Raw genomic sequence first — 20,624 nt, 5'->3', positions numbered from 1 at the left:
AAACCACACCCAAAAAAGCCTATGAAAGGTACCAGGGGCATCTCATGGGGCCCCCTACTGACCCCGGGCCCTCAGGCAGTGCCCGAGTTCTCGAATGGTCAGTCCGTCCCTGAGTGTAACTTTTATGATACCACAAGTGTCTAATATTATTATTATAATACAGGATTTATATAGTGCCAACAGTTTACGCAATGCTTTATAACATAAGGGCAGACAGTACAATTCCAATACAAATGAATATAGGGGGAATTAGAGGGCCCTGCTTGTTAGAGCTTACAATCTAAGACAAAGAGTCTGTTTATTTATCCATAACCATATATACAAACGAAACCAGCGCTCAAGTCTTCATGCAGACTAGGATAAATTTAAATGCCAAATGTTGAGGTGCAGCCCTTAGAAGATCGGGAAATCTTGGTATTAGTAAACAAAAGCAAAACAGGGCGCACTCTCATCGTACTTACCGTGGTGAAACACAAATTTATTTAAAATCATAAAATTGCATACTCACAAACCAAAGGGGGATAAAAACAGAGAAGAAGAGTCCATAATATCAGTCCAAAGTGATGATAAACCCTTGGTGGGGTAAGCTAACGTGTTTCGCTAATGTCCTGTTCTGCTTTTGTTATCTCTAACCATACATAAAATCATATAAAACATCACATCAAAACCCAAAACCAAACAAAATTTATGATTATTTTATTACAGGTACTTATATAGCGTCATCAATTTACGCAGCGCTTTACATATATATTGTACATTCACATCAGTCCCTAACCTTCAAGGATCATACAATATAAGGTCCCTACCTCACAGTCATACATACACATACTAGGGCCAATTTAGAAAGGAGTCAATTAACCAGCATGTCTTTGGAGTGAGGGAGGAAATTGGAGTACCCGGAGGAAACCCACACAGGCTCAGGAAAAACATGCAAACTCCAGGCAGGTGCCATGGTTGGGATTCGAACCAACAACCCTAGTGCTGCCAGTTGGAAGTGCTAACCATTTAGCTACTGTTCTGCCTTCAACAACAAACAAGCATATATCCCTAATCTAGATATACTGTCAGAGCTGCTGTTAGAAACCACGGAGTCCCCTACATCTAACCTTACGGGGCCCCTCAAAAAAAAACAAAAACCACAGTTTACTATTCTTCAGTTATGTTTGGTACCGATCACTCTTTGTGTTCATTCAGGGGCTGGTAAATGTGATATATTTACCGGATCCTTCCCCTACTCTCTATCCTGAAGGATTCTATTGTGTGCTTGCAGCTGCCAGTGGGACATAAAGAAGGGAAGCCGGCAGCACTGTGGGGGTGGGGGCATACAAGGGGATCTGGGCAGCAGGGGGAACATATGGTGCATAGGGAGGGCGATGGGTACGGTGGAGGGGCAATTACTGGAACCGATCCCCTGTATAGATCTCTCTGCAGCAGCTGAAAGCCAGCTGGAGTGAGAGGAGAAGAAGCCAGCTTTCAGCTGCCGCTAAGAACACCCTACAGGGGATTGGTTGCAGTAATTGCCCCCGCTGTGCCGATCACCCTCATTGTCCACATCCAATCCAATAATTGCCCCCCCTTCCCCCCCGCCGTGATGATCACCCTCCCTGCCCACATCCAATTCACCCATTTGCCTGGGTCCTGTACATGAGGACTGGTGGTACCCCCTTATCCACAGCCCTCTATAATGTATGTAGTGGTGATAAGTAGATGATGTGATGGTAGCTCTTTATCATACTTTTATTTAACATGTTGCACAGAACAACATGCCCGCATCATCAGGAATAAAAGGAAACTAATATTTCTCCAAAGTATCTAGATCAGTATACTATCTCTTTAACCTTTTTTATAAATGATATGGAGTTTATGATTTAAAGCAGTGTTTCTCAACCGTTTTTCAGGCAAGACACCCTTTAAAATTATGGCCAGTCCCGAGGCACCCTTTAAAATTATGAACAGTCTTGAGGCTCCCCATTCTAAAATGGGGTGCCTCAAGTCTGTTCATTATTTTAAAAGGGCACCCCATTCTAAAATGTGAAAAACTATTCTAATAGTTTTATATAATGCAGCAACATTCACACATGTAGGACACCCAACATTACAGGTGATTTATCCTTCCAAAGCAAATACACTTTTGCACACTGGTACTGACTAGTATTCCAATGTTTCTCTTCTCCCTCAGTTTTTCTCCATCACTGAGCTAATGTGACCCCAACGCTGATGGAGAGGGGCAGGGGAGGGTCAAACTGGGATGCTGTGCAGGCAACCAACATCCTCCTTATCAACTGATGATGTCATTAGTTGTCAGGACGCAGGTGGCTAGAAGGTCATAATGGTGCACAATGGAAACCTGTGGCTTTGTGTAACTAAAAGGCAGGCTTGTTCCACCCTCTGGCTTGCATAAAAGTTTTGGACAATTTTTAGACATTTTGCCAAGGCACTCCTAAGAAACCTTCAGGCACCCCAGGGTGCCAAGACACCCTGGTTGAAAAAGGCTGATTTAAAGTATAATTTTGATGCCGTCAGATGACATGAGGATACCTCCAACTTACACATAGACCTGAATGTGCTGAGAGATTGTGCAACTATGTGGCAAATGAGGTTTAATGTTGATCCATTTTTTCTGTTGGTCAACTAGATGGACTTTTAGCCATTTTTACAATTTTACTAACTATGCACCAAATAAATATTACACAGTACTTCTGTTTCCACTGGTCAGGCACAGGTTGGGGAGGGGAAAATCTGTAAGTGTAAATTAAATGCAACAGAGAAAAAACAGGTCTTCTGCCCTGTCAGACAGGACTGGGCTGTTGGACAAAGCTCTGCAAATCTCAGAACTTGATGGACAAAAATACAAATCCTTTGGTAGGTAAAAGAACTCCCATATATGCATTTACTGGTTTGCCTGAAGATCATCTTTAAAATGTGTGTGTTTGTGACTGTTGTGATACTCGGCAATAGTACACACATTTCCACGGTTCATGTTCATACTCTCACACGTATGTATATCTACTAGAATATGCAGTGGACTTCCACAGAAAATGGTCAATGGGGAATGCAATACCAGTAAAAAATGATATTGGTTTTCAGCTGTCCATCACTGTCATTAGACAATTATAAACCATTCTTTATTAGGCCTCTTGCACACGGTACTGATGTTTGAGCATCTGCTTTTTTGAATGTAATGTCAGGCATTTGTTTGTGTGTATTTGTGCGCATATGTGCGTTTGCAGATTTGCGCACAGAATATATTCTTAGAGAAAATTCATTAATATGTATGCTCATTAGCACATATTTCCTAGATTGTAAGCTCCAAGGATCAGGCCCTCCTATCCCTCTTGTATTGAACTGTATTGTTGCTGTATTGTCTCCCGTTATATTGTACAGCGCAGAGCAAACTGTTAGCATTATATAAATCCTGTATAATAATAATAACATTTGATCGCATTCGCAGGTATTTGCACTAAGGCTAAATTACTGACCAAAATGCAGATTTTCCTTTTTTTTTTTTCTTTTTTTACTGAAGAATTCATGGCGCTTCTTTACGCACCTGTGTGCAAAGGCACATTGTAAATAATGGGCTACATTTTACCTCATTAAAAATAATGCTTTGCTGAGCTTTTTCAAGCTGCAGTGTGCAAGAGGCCTTACACCCCGATCACATCAAACCCTACTTTGAAATCGTGTGACTTACAGTGAAGTCGCAACAATTTCAAAGTCAGACGACATGCCGATTTCAGGTGCGATTTGCAAGACTTCTGATACAGATGTCTATGCAAATTGCACCAAAAGTAGTACATGTAGAAATCAGTGCGGCTCCGACCAAGTCAGAACCGCACCGATATGACTGTTCTAATTGCAGACAATAGGCTGCGATTTGGCATGCAATTTGCAAGTCGCATGGCATGCAAATCGCATGCCAATTCGCATCCAGTGTGACCGAGGTCTTAGAGTGGTTGTAAACCTCAGGTATGAAATATGAACAAAGCATATGCTTTTATCGTGTGCCCTTGTCTCAATCAAGAGAACTTAGAGTCATTTTGGGTAGCACAGTGGCTAAATGGTTAGCACTTCCGCCTGGCAGTACTAGGGTTGTTGGTTGGAATCCCAACCACAGCACCACCTGCCTGGAGTTTGCATGTTCTCCCTGTGCTTGTGTGGGTTTCCTCCAAGTAATTCAGTTTCCTCCCACATTCCAAAGACATGCTGGTAGGTTAATTGGTTCCTGTTTAAATCTGCTTTAGTATGTGTATGAATGTGAGTAAGGAACCTTAGATTGTACGGTCCTTGAGGGTTAGGGACTGATATGAATGTATTATATATGTGTATATATATATATACACATATACACACGCATGTAAAGCGCTGTGTAAATTGACAATGTTATACAGGTACCTGTAATACATAAAACAAAAATAAAATACATTTCTCTCTGCTGCTTCGTTCCTCTGCTATCAGCATGAATCACTTCTGAAAGTTTTCCGGACACCAAGAGAAAAATGGTGACAGCGGAGGGACCTCCAGCTTATTGACAGCCTCAGCTCTATTCCTGTGTGCTGTGTGGAGGGGTGTGTGTCCCATCCTTTAACTCTCAGAACTCTCTTCACTGAGCTTTACAGAGTGTAATTTCAGTTCTCTGTCCTTTTTTTTCTGAACTCTCAGACAAGCTTTATAATTCAGTAAGTTGAATGAATGTAGAGAGGTGAACACTTTAGATAGACAGGTACAACGTCTGCAGGAGGAATCGTTTCATCTCTGTGTATCACCTGAGGCCCTTCACTAGGTATATGTAAGGGTTTACAACCACTTTAAATATAACGAGTTGTCTTTATACCTGTAATGTCAGTCTGTAAATTGAGTTGAATTCTGACTGGGTGCTAAGATCTCAGCCACATAGAACAACCATTGTTTGCGGTCAAACCTACCTGTAGGCATGCACTGACAGGAGGGAACAGTGAGGCTCTGTCCATTATTCTACAGAGCCAAATTATGAAATTATCAAATATGGCTACTTCCATTTATATGTATACTTACAAACTATATATAGTAGATCGTTTTACAATATTACCACATGTTGATGAGATATATACAGTTGTGCTCAAAAGTTTGCATACCCTGGCAGAAATTGTGAAATTTTGGCATTGATATTGATAATATGACTGATCATGCCAAAAAATGCTCTTTTATTGAAGGATGATGATCATATGAAGCCATTTATCATTAAATAGTTGTTTGGTTCCTTATTAAATCATAATGATAACAGAAATCACCCAAATGGCACGGATCAAAAGTTTACATACCCTGGAATGTTTGGCCTTGGTACAGACACACAAGGTGACACACACGGGTTAAAATGCCAATTAGAGGTTAATGTCCCACATCTGTGGCTTTTTAAATTGCAATTAGTGTCAGTGTATAAATAGTCAATGAGTTTGTTAGCTCTTACATGGAAGCACTGACTAGGCTAGATACTGAGCCATGGGGATCAGAAAAGAACTATCAAAAATCATGCGTAACAAGGTAATGGAACTTTATAAAAATGGAAACGGACATAAAAAGATGTCCAAAGCCTTGAATATGCCAATCAGTACTGTTAAATCACCTATTAAGAAGTGGAAAGTTCGGGGATCTCTTGATACCAAGCCAAGGTCAGGTAGACCAAGAAAGATTGCAGCCATAACTGACAGAAGAATTTTTCAGGAAACCCATAGGTAACCACAAGAAAAATACAGGCTGCTCTTGAAAAAAATAGTGTGGTTTTGAAGGAGCACAATATGATGACACTTGAACAAAAATTAGCTGCATAGTCGAGGTGCCAGAAAGAAGCCTTTACTGCATCAATGACACAAAAAGGCCTGGTTAGGCATGTTAAGGTGTTGTCAGGCATATTGTAACCGGCTTTTTTGTGGCATTGGTGCATCAAAAGCTTCTTTCTGGCACCTCAACCAAATAGCTCATTTTTGTTTAAGTATCACCATATTGTACTCCTTAAAAACAACCACACCGTCTTTTTCCAGAGCAACCTGTATTTCTTTTGAGGTTGCCTGTGGGGTTTTTCTTTGAATTCCGGACAATTCTTCTGTCAGTTATGGCTGCAATCTTTCTTGGTCTACCTGACCTTGGCTTGGTATCGAGATTCCCGAACTTTCCACTTCTTAATAGGTGATTTAACAGTACTGATTGGCATATTCAAGGCTTTTATGTCCTTTTCCATCTTTATAAAGTTCCATTACCTTGTTACGCATGACTTTTGATAGTTCTTTTCTGATCCCCATGGCTCAGTATCTAGCCTAGCCAGTGCTTCCACGTAAGTGCTAACAAACTCATTGACTATTTATACACTGACACTAATTGCAATTTAAAAAGCCACAGATGTGGGACATTAACCTCTAATTGGCATTTTAACCCACGTGTGTCACCTTGTGTGTCTGTACCAAGGCCAAACATTCCAGGGTATGTAAACTTTTGATCATGGCCATTTGGGTGATTTCTGTTATCATTGTGATTTAAAAAGTAGCCAAACAACTATTTGATAATAAATGGCTTCATAGGATCACCATCCTTCAATGGAAAGAGCATTTTTTGGCATGATCAGTCATATTTTCAATATCAATGCCAAAATTTTACAGTTTCTGCCAGGGTATGCAAACTTTTGAGCACAACTGTATGTATATTCTTTGTGTAACATGTATAAAACATTAAAAAGACTATAGTTTCCTATGTGTGGTTATCACCCCAATGGGAACCTCTTATTATCCCAGGATCAGAAACAATTAGAGATGTGCATGTCTGAAAACATGTGTTTCATTTTGTATTAATTTGTTAAGTTCATAATTTTGTTTCGTCATATCTGTTATGTTAGAATGATTTTTTTTCGGAATTTGTGTTGCATGTTTTGATTTGTTTCATATATTCATTATTTTCAAATCAGTTCAAAATTCTAATTCAAAATTCAAATTTCAGTTGATGGCTTTAATCATTCTATTTTATTCTCTTTTATTCAGTTCTAATCTGTTCTATTTTTTTATTTTCTATGCTTTTTTTTCTGTTCTATTCTATTCTTTTATATTTTTTTCTATTTTATTTTTTCTATTATATTTTCTATTATATTCTATTCTTATCTTATCTATTCTATTCTTTTCCCTTATTTTCTATTCTATTTTATTCTATGCTCTTCTCTTCTTTTCTATTCTACTCTATTCTTTTCTATTCCAATAATTTTCTATTCTATTTTATTCTATTTTTTTCTATTCTGTTCTATAGTTTATTATTTTCTATTCTGTTGTTTTATTCTATTCTTGTATTTTCTATTCTATTCTATAAAGCAACCTGCGTAGGAATAATCACCTTATTTCACTTTTATACTTTACTGTATTTATAGCAATATGTTTCCATTTCGAATTCAAATTCATTTTTTACATTCAAATTTACTTTCAAATTCAGATAATTAATTTCATTATAATTTATTTTGGATTCATTGTTACTATTGTGATTCAGAAATACGGAAACATCCGAATCTCCAAATAAGGAAAATTTTGTCCAATCTTCAATTCATAACAAAACGAATCGCACATGTCTAGAAAGAATAATAAAGCAGTTCTTGCAAAAATAAACGTTGTGCAGACACCCCTTTAGGCTAGGTTCACACCTATGCAGTTTGCATTTGCTCCTTGTCTGCAGTCCTTTTTGCAGTGTGATTTTCATTTTTGCACATGCATTTTTGATGCGTTTGGGTTTTTTCTTGTTGCTAGGCATATTAAAATGCAAAACGCATCAAATATGCAGCAAAAACGCACTACATGCTTTTCTGCAGCATCTCCATTGAAGTCTATAGAACCAAAAATGCAACGTTTTGCGTTTAAAAAAAACTCCCTGACCCTTTCCAAAAAACGCACCAGGTGAAAAAGCGGAGATTTGAACATGTCCCATAGGAAATCATGTTAGATGGACTGTAGTGCGTTTCTACAAAATGCTGCACAAAACGCATAGGTGTGAACCTAGACTTAGGTAGGGCTCTCATTTCTCATATCTGTGCTGTCAAGATGTATTCAATTTATTGGTCGTTTAGAGAATATTTAGCAAACTCTATCTATCTGTTTATATACATGTATTTATTTTAGACACCCCTAGGCAGTGGAATAGCTCTTACAGTCTGTTGTGGATTTCTCGCCTAATCCTTCACTATGGTGCACCATTCCCTCTGACAAATAAAATCACCATCTGTTGTACTTACAGTTCCCTGAGCAGCTTCTATTTATTTCTCTTTCTCTCTTTTTTAATATATTTCTCTATATAACAACGTATTTATATAAGCTTTACTAAAACAATGTCACTATTTGACAGGTCATGGCTTTTACTTGTACTATTGTAGTCATTGCATTCAAGGTTGGATACTTGGAAAAAGAAGTTTAAGCATTGTATGGTGAAATCGTAGTTAAATCATGCTTATGTTTTTTTAATACAGAATGGCTTCACACCACTTCACATTGCCTGCAAGAAGAACCGGACTAAAGTAATGGAGCTTCTTCTGAAGCATGGGGCGTCTATTCAGGCTGTTACAGAGGTAAATGACAATATTGCTGTAGGTAGTAGTGGTTTATACTGGGAGACATAGAACTAAGAAAATTTTGTCCACTTAGGAAGAGAACAGAATCTAAAACATAAAATACTGTAGCTCCAAGGAGCAGGGCCCTCCTCTCCCTCTTGTATTGAACTGTATTGTTGCTGTATTGTCTCCCATTATATTGTAAAGCGCTGAGCAAACTGTTGGCGCTATATAAATCCTGTAGAATAATAATAATAACATTAAATATGCCGTATATTATATTTTCTATTTATCTATGGATGTAGCACCCCTATGTTTCAATGCAAATTTTTTAGGTCATGAAAACTATCATTTTTTTTAAGTACAAGACATGGGACAGCTATAATTTGATTTATGTTTCCACTTCCAGTTTGTAATTTGATTTTCTAGACACCATTGGCATAATTTATTTATATTAACAAAAGAAGAAGGTGGAGATATAGCCCATAGATACCTTTTTATGTCTAGATGTCATGCTGGTTAAGAAGTAAACTTTGCTGTCATGGCTTCACAGTTCTGGATCGTAGCTGTAGATTGCCTTTTGGAATATATAGAGAATTTACAGGTAGCTGACAAGCAATTTGACTGAAAGGCCAAGGTTATTTCAGTGGAATTACTCTTCAGTAAAAATGTTCAGTATTCAGTAGTAACCAATTTCAGCTTTAGGTTAATTAGAATGGTCAGAGCAATGTGTGTTTTTTTTACTAACCGCTATGTGGTATTGAATATTGCACAATGGGGGAGATTTACTAAAGCTCTATTCACACTAGTGCGACTTTACATGCGACTCTGGACCAGGGGCGGACTGACAAATCATGGGGCCCCCCGGTCAATAGGGGATCATGGGGCCCCTCTGTCCTTGTCCAAACTCAAAAAAGCCTATGATAAAAGTACCAGGGGCATCTCATGGGGCCCCCTAATGACCCTGGGCCCTCGGGCAGTGCCCGAGTTTCCAAATGGTCAGTCCGCCCCTGCTCTGGACACATAGGGGTTTATTTACTAAAGCTGAAGAGTGCAAAATCAGACTCCCTTCTGCATAGAAACCAATCAGCTTCTAACCTCAGCTTGTTCAATGAAGCTTTGGCAATGAAACCTGGAAGCTGATTGGTTTCTATGCAGAAGTGAGTCTGATTTTGCACTCTCCAGCTTTAGTAAATAAACCCCATAAAGTCGCTTGAGAAGTCGCTGCCCATTTATTTCAATGGCACCCATTCTAATCTACATAACAAAATTTGCAGAGACTTTAAAAAAGGTTCCTGCTCTACTTTGAGGTGACTTTCTTGCAACTTGAGTGCCATAGAGTGTAAAGTTGCATGAAAGTCACATCAAAGTTGCACTGGAAAAAGCACGACTTTGAAATTGCACTAGTGTGAACCAATTCTAAAACTGGTGCACTCAGAATCTGGGGCAGCTGTAGCCAATCGGCTTCTAACTTCGCCTTGTTCAATAAAACATTGACAATAAAACCTGGAAGCTGATTTGTTTCTATGCAGAGCTACACCAGATTTTGCACCATGCAGTTTTAGTAAATAACCCCCAATGTGTCTTATCTTAATAATAAAGACCAAGATGAAGTTACTTTGATTTTGAAAAAAAGTCGATTCCCAACTACTCTATATTTGTGTAATTGTGTGTTTTGTCTCATCCATAGTCTGGACTGACACCGATCCACGTTGCTGCCTTCATGGGACATGTCAATATTGTTTCCCAATTAACGCATCATGGAGCTTCACCTAACACGACTAACGTGGTGAGTGTTTGTATTTTCCACATCAACTCTTTAAGTAGATATGTAAAGAAACCGGCATTGCTTATCTCCTTCTGAAAATGGCAACTGTCTGGCTGTTTTGTTGTATTCTGTGTCTCAGAACAAACATCCAGCAACTGAAATTAAAGTGAGATCTGAACTGCTGATCTACATACTTGCTCTGGGTCCAAGACTCAAAAAATTGAGCCATTTGAAGCATTATGACAGCCAGGAGACACTTGCAATGTATTTGTGCTGATATCAGTTTAGGACACACACGTGAGTGGGAATGAATATAGAGTTCAGATTGTTTAGAGCTGATTCACACATGTGCAGTGCGGATTGAAGCTCAGGTCTCACAGCTAATTGATACAGAAGTTGTTCATGGCAGGTTTACATCAGGTTCAGGGCAGGATTAGCTCAGGATCTTGTCTTGTTCACACCTATGCAGTATAGAAACAGTTACCATAGAAGTCAATAGCATGTAATCCACACCTGAACCCGACCGCACTGCTCAGAAATCGTTCTTAAATATTGGCAAATATCGGAACCCCCAAAAATAAAAGATTGGATGGACAGCATGGAGTATATATAAAGAATGGAAGAATTGTATCATATAGATGAGGATAAAATGGAAGATCTGGGAGGGATGGCATAATTTAAAAAAAACGAAGATTTTTAGAAGTGGCTGGAGTATAAGGGAAAAAAGAAAACAAACTAGAATCTGGAAATAAAAGGAAGGATAGAGGATAAAGAAAGAGAGAGGAAATAGTGAGAGAGATTAATAAAAGAAGAACAAGAAGTAAAGGGCAGGACCAAGAAGATATGAGGAGGGCGGTGAGTCAGGGGGAGGGGGTGGGAGGGTAAACATGGGGAGAGGGATGGAAATTATATATGTTTTTTTACACGGTATGTTACTGGTTTAATATGGATTTGTATAATAAAAATGTAATCAAGATATAATTTTAAAAAAAAAGAAATCGTACAGGACTCTTTTTAAAACCGCAGTGAATCCGCACTGCCAGTGCACTGGACATATGTGAACAGGCACCATAGGAAGCAATGGTTTTTCACATGTCATGCGGATTGGATGCGGTTCACACCACATCCAATCCACATATATGTGAACCGGTACGTATTCAGACATGCTCAGACAAGAGAACAGATGTAGTCACCCATTAGCAAGTTACTCTAGATATTGCTACTAATGATAAAAATAACAAGATTGCATTCTATAATTGGTTAATTTGCACCAAAGAAAAGTCATTCAACTTTGTGATTTGGAACTTAATGAAAGGTCATATCTTCTTGTATGACTACATTTACTACCCCCTTTTCCATGACTTGTTGGTTATAGTACTAGCACGTGCAATGTAAGGTGACTTAACTGAGTGGTATGCATCTCTGTCTCAGGCAGCACCAATCTTTAGTTTAACGTTGACAATATTTGTGTATCAGAATTTAGTTTTTTAATCATAAACATTGATCTTTAAGAAAAATAAGTCTAGTGTGTTTATATTTACCCCATTCTTGCCATACTGTTAAGGCACTGCAGACTTTTACATCCTAAGGGAGCTGTGGATATAAATACCCAGGAATGGTTAGACCAGAAGTGATGAGATTGAGATTCAGGTTAGCGTAATTGGAACAAAAATTTAAAATGTCCTAATTTTGTAATTTGACATGGTGGATGTCGAAAAGTCTAAATTATTTTTCATTGCAGCGTGGTACTTCTTTTCATAGATAAATTCCCTGGAAACGAGAATTATGAACATTTTTAGGTCAGCTTTTCTTGGCTGCAGGGATTCAAAATTGCTTTAGTATGGTGACGCAGAAAGGCACAAGAATTTCACAATGATATATTTTAAGCAAATTAAAATAAAAATTTGATGTAGAATATTGATTTTATTCATTTATTTATTTTAGTAAGCTGTTTCACTGATGAGTCCTGTGCATTTGTTGTAATATTAGATCTGAGGATCTCAAGAATAAATGACTTTCTGCTTTTGCTGCAGCTGTTTGTCCGGGATATTTGTTTTTGGTCTGGTGACTTAATAAATAGCAGTCTGGGAACTGATTTCTACTAGTGATTGCGGTCAGTTTCCGGGCTTTAGTAAAAAGTCAATTTTGTAGGTGGGAGAAATTCACTTCTGTTTATAAATCCAGACCTAAGTCTTTGACATCTGTTTCTCTCCTTAAAGGGAAAATATAGTGTATTTTCAGTGAGTGCATATTTTTTATACTCCCAAAAAAAAAGGTGATAAAGCTGGCTCAAAGTATGACTCTCCAAAACTCTGCCTCCTACTTTCTTTAAAAAATTCATACCGGACTTAATACAATAAAAAGACAACTATAACATTTTGAACAAGAACAAGCATAAAAAAAAATCACCACCTGCTCCTGGGCTTATACACTGCTTTTATTATAAATTCTGAAAGCTGAAACTGTTATATCTAAAAATAAATCGTGTCCAAAATGGGTCAGATCAGTTGAATACAGTTGGGATCTCATCTTCAGTTCATTCATATATCTTGTAGATAATATTCCACTGTGATAACTGAAATCCAAATAAACAAAGTCAAGGCATGCTTTTATGCATAGGAGGAGTGCTTATAAAACATTGGTTCAGTATGCATTATGTTGAGTTTCCTCATTACACCAAAAATTCTGAAGGACCCTCTGCACACTTGTATATACCCTTTCCAGCAGACTTTGCAATAAAGAATAGGGATATTTAGCTCACACATATTGCAATATATGTTTAAGCTGGCCAACTGCGGCAAAGTAATCCCTCTATGGCCAGTCCTACTCTGCTCTGCCTACGCAAATGCTACTGTGGACACAATGCCAATATAGGGGAAAAGACAAAGTGGGGGATAGCTCACTACAGCAAGCACTCGACTCCACATACGATAGGTAGAGAGGATGGTCTGTAATAAATGTAATCTATGCCTGTTTCCAGTTGTATCAGTGCTGTGGGAATGAGAGTCCATGTAACAACCTCTCCTTAGACATGCATGGCATCTGGCATACTGGCCAGAACAATGTAATAACACAGGACTGGCTCTGCATCTGGAAACAAGTCTGTATTCACTGCTTGCCATGCATAGTGTAATGATATAAAATCCCCACATAAATAGCATAATGACAATATAAGGCATAACCTCCAAGTGTAGTGTCAAACGTCATCCATCTTAAAGTGGAACTTTAGTCAGAAAATTAAGTCCTGCTGGATCACTTTAGGCTGGCCCCTTTTGCAGGTATAGCTATGTAAAACAATAAAAATAAGTGCCTATAGTGTTTAACCTCACATGGAATCATACGTCATGCCTTCTTGATCACTTCTAAAGAAGAGATTTTTGTTGATCTTGAAACACGTCAAGTGCTAACCATGCATGATCCATGATTAGATTTGCAATACCATCTCTGATGACACCGCCGCAATATGTATTGTAGCTTTATATTTATTTTTGAAGATTGTAAAAATAAAATGTCATACTGTTTTTATAAAAAATCTCTTTTGAATTGTTGAAATTTATCATCCAAGTAAATTGTGCCGTTAAAGTCCCACCAATAAAGAGGATTTTTCCTCCCCTTACATTACAATCTTTGTGCAGTAAATTTAAGATTTACCAAGACTTTAATATGAGAAACTACTTAAACGATTCAATCAATCTGTATCCAACCGGGTACGTTATTATTACATAATTGCTGGTAGATCTAGAAAAGCTTGTACAGTCAGATGGTATTGTGTGTAGTGAGTTTAACACAGCTTGATAACATTACTTACATCTGGCTGATCTCATTTACATGTATATATTAAGCATATTGGAAAGACTATACACTTCCTTTAAACTGCCTTCTGATAAATGGTAACCAGGATTAAAATTGGGTTTACATGTTTCTTCCTAATTGCTCTACTAACATGTCATCCGCAAAGCTGTTACATAGCTGCCATACAGTTTTACTTCCCTTGCATTTGCTAGACTATTTCTAGCTATAAACAGCATAGTAGCATTATAACACAGTGAACAGTACATACTGTCATAAATGATTATGTATATCAATTATGAAATAAAAGAATTGTGTGCAGTTACTGAAGCAAGCAGATTCATTGCGGTTATCATTTTTGTACTGAATGTTAGAAATTGAAAAGAATGTAATTATAGTAGGCAATAAAGACATTTACTGCTCAGGCACTTGATACATACGGCCCATTGTGATATGTGACAGTGGATAATCTGTATATTTTTAAATGTTGCAGAGAGGAGAGACTGCACTGCATATGGCCGCCAGAGCTGGTCAATCAGAAGTTGTCCGATATCTTTTGCAAAATGGAGCTCAAGTAGAAGCTAAAGCGAAGGTATGTCAGAAAACAGGGATGATTGTTCCCAGCATGAGTTTTGTGCGGCTTAGAATATGTATTTGGGACTAAAGGAAACCACTTACTATACCAGAATACATTATTCATGACTGACCCAAGCACAATTACTGTTTCCAACAATCGCTTTTTCATTTAATTTGATGTATAGTAACCTCATTTGTTCTCTGATTCCTGCCTACTTCACTTTTTTTTATGTTGTAGTCTTGCCGCCAGTCAATACACAGTGCAGAGGGTATTTATGTAAGGAAACTGTTTAACCTCTTTTTTATGTTAAACATTCTTCCATGTTTGCCCACTTTTTATAGTGCCATATTGTCACATTGGGGTTTGCAAAATCAGGCTCACTTCTGCATAGAAGCCAATCAGTTGAGGTTAGAAGCTGATTGGTTTATTTGTAGAGGTGAGCCTGATTTTGAACTCTCCAGCTTTAGTAAATAAACCCCAGTGTGTCCTTGACCTGACATCACTAGGTGTCTGCAATATGTTGTTCCTGCAAGCTCAATGAGGAACAATACAAGGTGGTGTGTAAGAAGGTGCACATGCCGCTGGTGCTGTGTTGATATGTGGATGGGATGGTACACTGCAGTGTCACTCCTGCCAGAAGGAGCAGGAGCCTCGATAGCTGCTGGAGGCAGAATTCAGCTTTCTTTTTCCTACAATAGAAGCCTGTTGTGGACAGAAGAGGGCAGGCACCGAGACTGCGAATATACCTCAGTGCCACAACACTGTGGAGGGAGGGCAGACTGCACTTTTTCTGATCTCCCCTTGTCACATGACATATCACATGATCAGAGAGAGGAAGAAGGAGAAGCTACCTTAATTTCCTATGGATACCACTTAGAGAAGGAGGTCTAAACTGAGTTTGTACGCAAATGGTGGGGGTTCAATCAGCCCCTTAAGCCAACCATAGATGATTCAAATCTTGGCCGGTTCAGCAGGGACCGGCCAAGATTTGAACCATCTATTGGCAGGCTGATTGTACCAAATTTGATTGTTCTATGACTTTAGTACAACCGGCCTGTCAGATTTTCAATGCAATTTTTGCTAGTGGCTATAGCCGCTAACAATAATCACTGTGTTCTTTTGGCAGGGGCGGCTTCCCGCGCCCCCCAACAGGGAGAACAGAATTGTTCCACAGAAAGGATTACCTCATAACACTGACTCTGTTGATGGGGGAATCAAGCAATTTTCTTTCCTACAACCTTTTGCCTTATGGCTCCTATATTAAATACATTTTGTGGCAGTGCGCTGTACACTCCCTCATCTTCTTCCCCGCTCATCCTGATCTACGAAGCAGCCTGAAAATTATGTTTCATTAGAGAAACAATTCATTTAAATGGATAATCTATTTGTTCATATTAAAACTATTTAAGGGAGTTTTTTGTTCATTATAGGGACGATAATAATTTGAGCCTGTTAGAAATTTCTTTAGAACTAGGGCTGATTTTTTCATTCTCAGTATCTACAGGTACAATATTAGCTTGCTAATGTCAGGTTTGGAACCTGGAAGCAATTAGCAGGGTGCCAAGATAACAAGGCAGCACACTGGAACACAATGCTACTGATAGGAAATAGGTATGGTAGTCATGACTTACTTTCCTGGTAACAGCTTAATCTAAAGCCGGCCATACATGGATTGAAATTCAAATAAACAAAACCAGCGCTGAAATCTTCATGCAGACTAGGATAACTGTAACTGTAATTCGTTGAGTGCGCCCTTAGAAAATCTGGAAATCTTGATACTGGTGAACAAAAGCAAAACAGGGTGCACTCTCTTCTGAAGAAGGGAGTGTGTCTCCTGAAACCTGTTAGCCTACCTCACCAAGGGTCTACCATTACTTTGGACCATCATTATGGACTCTTCTTCTCTGTTTTTACCCCCCTTTGGTTTGTAAGTATGCATTTTTATGCTTTTAAATAAATTTGTGTTTCACCACGGTAATGCACAAAGATAGTGCGCCCTGTCTTGCGTTTGTTTACCAGTATGGATTGAAATTCAGCTGCTTCAGAAGTGGCTGGCTGAGATTCGATCTGTGTATGGGCAGGCTGATTGCACCCAAATCGATTGACTTGGGTACAACCAGCCTGTCTGATTTTTTGACATTCGATTACTGCCGGTGGCTATAACCACTAGCAGTAACCATTGTGTTCTACTTACTGGGAAGGTTCCCTGCCCCCCCTTTCTGTCGTGGAAGGAAAGAAAATGAGTAATTGAGTAATCTATGGGCTGCTTTAGGGACTTTCCCACAGAATACTGTGAGGCAGTACCTTAAGGAGGTGCACTACCTTGTTTGTGGAACCAACTGAGAAAAGAATTGTCTAAAACAATTTGTATTTCCCTTTAGTAACAAGTCAGATTTGTTCCTTTTTTTCAGTTTTAACAGATACTATAATTGGTTGTATAGGGACGTACACTTTCCAGTATGATTTTATCCTGATGTATATGTTTTCCTTTGACCCAGTAAAATAGTATAATCATTTTGTCCTTTCACTAAGTATTTGCTACAGTTTGTGAATGTTCAACTATCTGCCATTCTTCATCTCTGTGTTCAGGATGATCAGACACCTCTGCACATATCAGCTCGACTGGGAAAAGCAGACATAGTTCAGCAATTACTCAAGCAAGGAGCATGTCCAGATGCATCAACAACATCTGGCTATACTCCACTGCACCTGGCTTCAAGAGAGGGACATGATGATGTGGCTTCTGTTCTACTGGACCATGGGGCATTATATTCCATAGTCACAAAGGTCAGTTACTGCTACTTGAATTGTGTTCTTTGGGATGTATATTTTCACGACTCAAATCACTGTGGAAACTGGCAATATAACAGCTATCTGTGAGCAAGAGACATACATTTAGTACCCTATCCTAAAACTGTTAAGTGATTTCAGTTACCCTGTATCTTTTCTACACCTCTTCTAAAGGTTCACACTAAAATATTAGATTGTTGTCTGATCTTTAATGTCAAATTAGGGAGCATTTGCAGGTCTGTAAATTCCCATGATGTCTACTGTTTTAGCTTTCTTGGAGAAATTTCACTGCCAGTCACTATTATCGCACAAGCAGAGCTCTCTATCCCTACCCAAATAGCACTCTCAAATTTGTCTGATGTGAACTGGCATGTTTATGCAATATTTGTTCATAAAACACTTTTTACTCGTTTACATTTTTACTTATTTACATATTCCTAACAAGCAGCAAATGTGCTTTAAAACAAGCTCTAAATGTGTCTGCTGCTTCAGGCACTGTGGAGCAGTTAATACTTAAAGTGCATTGCAGAAACAATGAAAGTCATTCAAGTCAGCTCTGCTTCCCCTCCCAGAATTTACTGTATACTAGAGATTAGAAAGATGATGAGTCACTGCTAATGGGCAAGCATGGTGAGCTGAAAAAGCTTTGAAAATAACTTCAACTTTAACTACTCCTGCTTAGAATTTAAGAGTAAATTGCTCCACAGTGTCTGCAGTTACTTGTTTTAAAACCCATTTGTACTGCTTGCTTTACTTGGTAAAGCGGAACATCACTCACCTTTACTATGTCATTGCATTTTACTCTTAGTCTCCGCTTTTGGTAAATATTGTATAGGTGGGGATACTTTTTCCTGCAAAACAAAGCTGAAGCTTCTGCTGTTCTTGCCTAGGTCAGAATAATGTCCCCTTTGTCCTCCTGAGATACCCATATCCCGGGAGGCTTTTGGGCTACTATACATAGAACACAGAAAGCCCAGTGGAGCGCAATAACAAGGGGGGGGGGGGGGCAGATGCTATGACCCAGGAGACCAGAAGAGACAGGCCGGCCTCCTGAAGACATCAAAAAGATCAAAATGTCATTTTGAGAAAATCATGTGGTAGTTTTTGGTAAATTACAGCAGGACAATGTTGGATTTGCTAGGTGGGTGAGTATACAGTTGCAAGAAAAAGTATGTGAACCCCTTGGGATTACATGGAGTTTTGCATGAATTGGGCTTAAAATGTGCTCTGAATGTCATCTAAGTCACAACAATAGAATAACACAGTCTGCTGAACATAATACTACACAAACATTAGATGTTGCCATGGTTTAATTGCACATAACATGTAAACATTCACAGTGCAGAGAGGAAAAAGTATGTGAACCTTTGGACTTAATAACTGGTTGACCCTCCTTTGGCAGCAATAACCTCAACCAAACGTTTCCTGTAGTTGCAGATCAGACCTGCACAATGATCTGGAGTAATTTTGGACCACTCCTCTTCACAAAACTGTTTCAGTGTAGCAATATTCTTGGGATGTCTGGTGTGAATCGCTCTCTTAAGGTCATACATAGCATTTCAATCGGGTTGAGGTCAGGACTCTGACTGGGCCACTCCAGAAGGCGTATTCTGTGCTGTTGCAGCCATTGTTTTGTTGAATTACTTGTATGCTTTGGGTCATTGTCCTGTTGCATCACCCATCCTCTGTGGAGCTTCAGTTGGCAGACAGATGGTCGTACGTTTTCCTGCAAAATGTCTTGATAAACTCTGGAATTCATTTTCCCATCAATGACAACAATCCGTCCAGGCCCTGAGGAAGCAAAGCATCCCCAAACCATGATGCTCCCTCCGCCATGTTTTACAGTGGGGATGAGGTTTTGATGTTGGTGTGCTGTGCCTTTTTTTCTCCACACATAGTGTTGTGTGTTCTTCCCAAACAACTCAATCTTGGTTTCATCTGTCCACAGTATATTTTGCCAGTAGTGCTGTGGAACATCCAGGTGCTCTTTTGCAAACTTCAAACGTGCTGCAATATTCTTTTTGGACAGCAATGGCTTCCTCCGTGGTGTCCTCCCATGTACTCCATTCTTGTTTAATGTTTTCCTTATTGTAGATGTATCAACAAAAATGTTAGCATGTGCCAGAGATTTCTGTAGGTCTTTAGCTGACACTCTGGGATTCTTCTTTACCTCATGCAGCATTCTGCGCTGTGCTTTTGCAGTAATTTTTACAGGACGACCACGCCTAGGGAGAGTAGCAACAGTGCTAAACGTTCTCCATTTGTAGACAGTCTGTCTTACCATGGACACATGAACATCAAGGCTTTTGGAGATACTTTTGTAACCCTTTCCAGCTTCATGCAAGTCAACAATTCTTGATCGTAGGTCTTCTGAGAGCTCTTTTCTGCGAGGCATGGTTCACATCAGACAGTGCTTCTTGAAACCAGTAAACCCAAAACAGGTGTGTGTTTTTTAAGGGCAGGACTGCTGTCAGCAACACATCCAATATCATCACACTGATTGGAGTCAAGGTTGGCTCACTCCTGGTTTCAATTAGCTCTGGGAGAAGTCATTAAGCTAGGGCCTCACATACTTTTTCCTCCCTGCACTGTGAATGTTTACATGTTATGTGCAATTAAACCATGGCAACATCTAATGTTTGTGTAGTATTATGTTCAGCAGACGGTGTTCTTCTATTGTTGTGACTTAGATGACGTTCAGTGCACATTTTATGCCCAACTCATGCAAAACTCCACGTAATCCCAAGGGGTTCACATATTTTTCTTGCAACTGTACTGTTTCAGCTCAGCCCAGTGGTCAATGTAACAGGGGGTTAAGATCAATATTAGTCCTGGGGGGGGGGCAAGATCCTCTTCAAGGTTCTATATTAAATGTGTCATAGTTCTGCCCAACTGCTGTGCCTGCTAGCAAGGTCTCAGTCTCCTTTTGTTGAATTTGTTATTGCACATATTGCACAGTATGAAAAATGCAGCTGGAGGAGTAAGATGTTCGTTCATGGCTTTATAATGGCACAGGCATAGATTTTGGCAGAGAGCTCCATGCACATGGTACCTGTATTACAAATGAACTTGCATCCACTGCTGCAATTTTCACTCTTTTCATGTTACAAAAATGACAGCAGATGGAGCTGATAGGGCTTTGGCTGGATGCACAGTGG

General features: G+C 39.0%; 1 protein-coding gene across 30 annotated transcripts in view; it reads left to right on the top strand.

The window, feature by feature from the left end:
• Positions 1 to 20,624, top strand: part of ANK3 (ankyrin 3) — an 818,082-nt gene that overhangs the window by 638,742 nt on the left and 158,716 nt on the right. For all 30 annotated transcript variants that reach the window (XM_089683172.1, XM_089683174.1, XM_089683180.1 and 27 more), the window contains 4 exons: positions 8,462 to 8,560; positions 10,233 to 10,331; positions 14,593 to 14,691; positions 17,266 to 17,463. In XM_089683172.1, coding sequence (XP_089539298.1) covers positions 8,462 to 8,560; positions 10,233 to 10,331; positions 14,593 to 14,691; positions 17,266 to 17,463 — 495 coding nt within the window. The remainder of the gene's footprint in view (positions 1 to 8,461; positions 8,561 to 10,232; positions 10,332 to 14,592; positions 14,692 to 17,265; positions 17,464 to 20,624) is intronic.

Source organism: Staurois parvus, unplaced genomic scaffold (genome assembly GCF_062004578.1).
Source record: "Staurois parvus isolate SC_StPar_1 unplaced genomic scaffold, SC_StPar_1.0 ptg000303l, whole genome shotgun sequence".
NCBI classification, from domain to species: Eukaryota; Metazoa; Chordata; class Amphibia; order Anura; family Ranidae; genus Staurois; species Staurois parvus.
This window is presented reverse-complemented; position numbering and strand designations above follow the sequence as displayed.